This window comes from Cariama cristata, unplaced genomic scaffold (genome assembly GCF_000690535.1).
Source record: "Cariama cristata isolate BGI_N322 unplaced genomic scaffold, ASM69053v1 scaffold11200, whole genome shotgun sequence".
NCBI classification, from domain to species: domain Eukaryota; kingdom Metazoa; phylum Chordata; class Aves; order Cariamiformes; family Cariamidae; genus Cariama; species Cariama cristata.
In genome coordinates this window covers 1-5,204 of record NW_009592968.1, presented here as the reverse complement: position 1 = coordinate 5,204, position 5,204 = coordinate 1, and the positions used below count along the sequence as shown (strand labels likewise).

The 5,204-nt window shown below is 41.1% G+C and overlaps 1 protein-coding gene across 1 annotated transcript in view; it reads right to left on the bottom strand.

The window, feature by feature from the left end:
- Window positions 1-4,264, bottom strand: part of LOC104165363 (contactin-associated protein-like 5) — a 70,279-nt gene extending 66,015 nt beyond the window's left edge. Inside the window, exons 1-2 of the mRNA XM_009704998.1 lie at window positions 3,946-4,264; window positions 1,182-1,366 (exon numbers count right to left, since the gene is read on the bottom strand). Of these exons, the coding sequence (XP_009703300.1) occupies window positions 1,182-1,366; window positions 3,946-4,264 (504 nt within the window). The remainder of the gene's footprint in view (window positions 1-1,181; window positions 1,367-3,945) is intronic.
- Window positions 4,265-5,204: the final 940 nt, after the last annotated feature.

Here is a 5,204-nt window from a genome sequence, read left to right as displayed (position 1 = left end):
CACTCTTGCCATCTTGCTTTGTGAAATGCAAGGAAGGGAATTTCAGCTGGAACATGAGAGGAGCAGAGAGCAGGCACCTGCAACTGCCAAGCCGTCTGCTTTTGTCCCTTGGGTGTGCTGGGAATTGATCCTTTCCAGAGAAATTAATCCAAAGTGCAGAGGGGAAACTTGCAGTCTCTCAAGCAATGAACCATGCCAGCTCAACACATCTAGACAGGGTGATGGCTCTGGCTGTGCAAGCATGACCCTGTGCTTGTGGACTAGCAAGACTTGGTAGACAAGTACGTGGGGATAAAAATGAACATGGGTAATTTACACGCATTGGTGCATTGGTGGGGGGAACAAATGAGGAACTGCCTTGCATATAGATATGATCATATAAAAATTTTTTTAACCTTTTAAAATTTTTTACCAACTATCAGCCATAAGCACTGAACTGCTGGAGTGTTATAAACCGCTCTCTGCCACACCTTGGCCTCATCACAGGGGAGCACACGAACCTTGCGTTTTATGGGCAGGCAGGATGTTTCCTCTGCTCAGTCCTTCCTTGGCTGACCTGCTCTGGCTCCCTAGACCAGGGTGCTCTGCATCACAACCCCAGACGTGAAGGGACCTGGGTCAGAGTTAGTTGTCTGGACAGTCATGCTCAGGTTCTTCCATTCCTAGTGGGAAGACAATGGTCTTTACCTGCTCATCTCTATGTAGAGGGCTGTAATTCGAGCAAGTGGTGGCTGGATAGAGGCCTAACTCAGAGCTAGTATCCCCATGGTCACATCAGTCCGATGTACGGACAGTGCACAATGATCCCATTAAAATCATATTGGAGATGATGACACAGCCCCTCTCCCTGCAGATAAGCACCGTTGCTCCATGAAGATTTGACTAGAACCTAGGCTATACCTTTTAGTTTAGCTCCAAGTCTGCCATACTTTGAAGTGTAAGCATAATCAATGCATATTTGTCCACAAACTGACCATTTTCTGAGACTGTCATATATAGAGTTCCACTGATGTAGTCTGCATTTGTTAACTATGAAAGGAGCTCTCTGGGAAGGAAATATTAAATAAAGAAAATATCTTTGCTGGAAAGAAACATCTCATAGGGTGGTTGTTTTCCACTATGTTCATTTTATAGCAATTCAGGCTCATCTCCCAGGTTATAACCTAAAGGGCTTCACACACCTCATAATCAATATCCAAGTGATCTGAATCCCCCTTTGTTCGGAAATGCTGGGTATGCTTGTCCACCGTGAAGTTCACTTGCTTGTTGAAGCGCTCTATGAGAACCGAGTGCCAGTGTTGGTCATCCAAGAGGCTGCCCAGGGTGACGGACATGTGGCTGTTACTGAAGTGAAGGTTGGAGTCCCCTGGAGGGGCAGACACAGGCAGAAGACACCAGAGTTACCTCCAGGCCCTTACATGAAGCATGGGGACTCAAGGGGATCACAGAGCAGTGCTCCTTGATGCAAACTGGAGCTCTGCCCATTAGAAACAGACCCTTGTCAAAGCTTGCTTTAGATTCTTTGGGCCTCTTATTCATACAATGTGTGTAGATGCACATGCACACTTACACACACTTTTTTCTGCTTAAATCCTTGTGATAAACCAGGAGGTTTTCCTGATGTTACACCCACACATTGCAGCACACAGGGGATCGCCGCTCTGCCTGTGCCCTTGGTTTTGCTACACATTCAAGGCCCTGATGTTTTAAGAGCTTCCTTCAGGTTGCACCAAAATCTCCTATCTATTCACATTAACAGACCACTCCTGACATTTCAGTTTCAACTACGTGCTTTTTGTGTCGTAACAAGAGAATTGCACCTGGTCATTTTCAGAGAAAAAAAAAGCCACAAGTCAGTGAAGCAATATGAACATAAGTTTTTGTTCAGCTCAGAAAGATTCTTAAATCTGGTCTAGGTCTCCAAAAGTTTGGATCAAAATATTTAGGCCCTAACCCTGGTGACTTCCAGCACTCTATTGTTTTCCAGTTGGCTACATGTTTGAACACTTCAGAGCCTCTCACTGAAAGGGAATATGTCTCCTTTTTTATATTGCAGTAGAATGGAGAGAACGCGTGCTCCAAAACTGTCAGGTAAGATGCAAGCAGATTCAAAAGCAGACATCAAAACCCTTGCCCATGACATATGAATGCACAGAGAGGACTTGAAATGGCTAAAATCTGTAATTTGGGTCTACTGCTGAAAGAAAAAAACCCATGCTCTTATCTCAGACTATGTATTCACACCAGTATCTCCTCTGGAAGAAGTAACACAATACATTTAACTATACTGTATTGTTATCATAGTATGAAACGTGTAAGAGGAGGACAAATCAACAGAGTCAAAGAATCCTAGATTCAGAGACTTAGGATGTAGCTACTTGGTCCAAGTAACATCCAAATACCAAATCAGAAAAGTGCTGCATTATTATTTCTACCCTTTAGTGAACTAAATAAATAAAAAGAAAGAAAGAAAATACTATTTGGAGACTAAATAATTAATGAGCTTATGTAAAAATTAAATCCAAGATCTGTGGAAAATTATAACTGACATTTAAAACAAACATGATTAAGCATGAGGGGGAAAATACAGAAAGAATTATCTATGAATTCTGTTTCAGTACCTCCAGTTTGCTCCCACTAGTTTATGATTTCTTTTAATTCCCGAAGTCATAAACGGAGGACTAAGATACTGCACCATTACCTGCTTTATCTGCTCTAGACAAACTTCTTAAAGTGTCCTGGCATTCCTAGTCTGAGATCTGCCCCTGCTAATACTATGTATTACCAGATGCTACATCTCCCATTTTTACTAAAACCAGACTTGGCAGTCTAAGCACCATGTACATGAACTGTAAATGGCTCAGATTATTTTATTCATCAAAGTTATTGAGAGTGGCAGGGAAAAACTTGGACCTTAATTCCTACCCCTCCTTGCCCTCACCGTCATGGTTAACAGTGGGCGGGCTTTGGTTTCAGTTTCCCAGTTAGATGGGCCACTGAGGCTTTCAGACCAAGTTCAATACCCAAACGGTAAGTGCAGCTCCTGTGCTGATCAAAGCACAGCAATGCAGGCATTGAAACTTTTCCCCAACTCAAACCCCTCAGTATGAGAAACATGAGTCAGCAGGGACTGCTGAGGCTACTCACAGATGAAGCCAACGTAGATTTTGCAACAAGGCTGAGAGTAGGGGTATGATCACTGCTACTACAGTAGTTCCTGCTGTTATCAAAGTGCTTTAGTGTACCCACTAGGAAAAAAACAAGCATCCTTCTACAGAAACAAATTAAGTCAGCCTTTCATCTGTCCCTCTGATCCAACATGATCACATAGTGATGGTCTTCCAGATATTCACAATTTTCAACTGAAAGCACCTCCAGAAGCAAAGGAATACCAGTGTGCACAACGTTTAGACCTGACTGTTTTCATTTAAATTCTGTATTCTCAGCTCAGTTCTGACCACAGAATGGAAAAAATAAGACTCAAACTAAAAATAAACCTTTTGCACTCCAAGCCAAACTTCCTGGGAATGCTATTCTTAAAAATACTAACAATAAAAATAAAAAAAGGAGGAAAGAAAAGAAACAGAACTTTTTTTTTCTTTTTTTAAAATCACTTCTTGGAAGTATCATCAAGCAAAGGTCAAAACTTCAAAAGTTGTCATTGAGCAGCTCAGCCTTGGTCAGCAACATTCAGAAGAGCCAAGGTCTCTTCTTGGCTCAGCTATCATGTCCTGCATGACATCAGTCAAGTGTATTCTCTTTTGCTTCCCCTTCCATCTTCTCTGACCAGTATTTAAGCTGTGAGCTGTTTGAGGCACACAGCATGTTTTGTTGATCTCAGCTGGAGTTTCTAGATACTGTCTAATATAAACAATAGATTTATAAAAGCAAACCAAGACAATCCTTGATTGTAATATGTGAAGTAATAATCCTAGTTACCCTTACCCAGGTTGATGTGCAAGGAGAGCTTCCCTTTCTGCAGTTCCAAGGTAATGTAGTCTCCACGCTGTCCTTCTCCATGGAATAAGACTCCATCCCCCTGCATGCTCTTGAACCTCAAGGAAACCACATCTTTGAATGTGCTCATAAGCTTCTGGTTGAACCTGTAGAGGAGTGAACTTCTGCCATCGAAGTCTGCAATGTCTGACTCTGGGAGAAAGAAGATGGCAAAATGAAGAGGAGGGGCAGCATCAGTAGAGGGACTGTATTTTTTCAGGATCTTTTCAAATATCCCTTGGAGCCAGGTATTCTCAGAAGCATACATCCATAGGAGGTACAAGGCATCTGGGCAACCACATTTCACCCATTTCCAGTCCTCTCCCTCTGTCTGGGGAAAGTGAACACTAGGATAAAACCAGAACTCCTCTGCACTTGTCTTCCTCTCTCACGCATGACTGCTTTCTCACTCAACTCTCAGTCAACATATTTCAACAGAACAGGTGCCTTCCATTGTATTCAGATCTCCAGAACAACCCTACCCCATTTGCTGTTTGTCTCAAACACACCCAGGATGTTATTCATCACTTTAAACACTTCAGTTCTCACTCCACTTTTTGTATCTTCACAAGCATCTGTGGAGCTGTTTCTGTGTGTCGGCCATGCCTGCATCCACCTTTGCATGCAAATAAGCAACATCTTAGCCTCTGAGGCTTGGCTGCTTGTTTGTGATGAGCATTTATCAACCATGTTTCTGCATGCAAATTGACTAGGTTGGCAGGAATAGTCAAATATCAGTTCAAAAAGCTTTTGAAGGGATTTCATGGGAACTGAGCATCTAAACTGATTATACACCTTTGAAAATCCTATTAGAAACATATTTTCCACTTCAACCAGCCTCTAAAACCTAATCACTGTGATGTGAAACAAGCTTTCAATTCTTCAATTGCAATTAATATTTTGATTGCAATTAATATTTCCTTTGGCAGCAGCAGCCTGCAGTACTTTCCTTGCTTTATAAAGTAATATTTTAACAAAATGTATTTTTAATGAACCTTTTTTTAATAAAACTTTTTTTAAACCAGAATATTTCAGATAGCTTTGAACACTTTGAACTAACACATTGTATCTGAACATGTGACTGACATAACGTAAATTCAATTCCAATTTCTATCCAAATGTAATTTGGTACAATTTATGGATAAAATATCTACTTGTAAATAATAAATATGTCAATTGTTATTTCCTGTTAATATTAATTATTATAT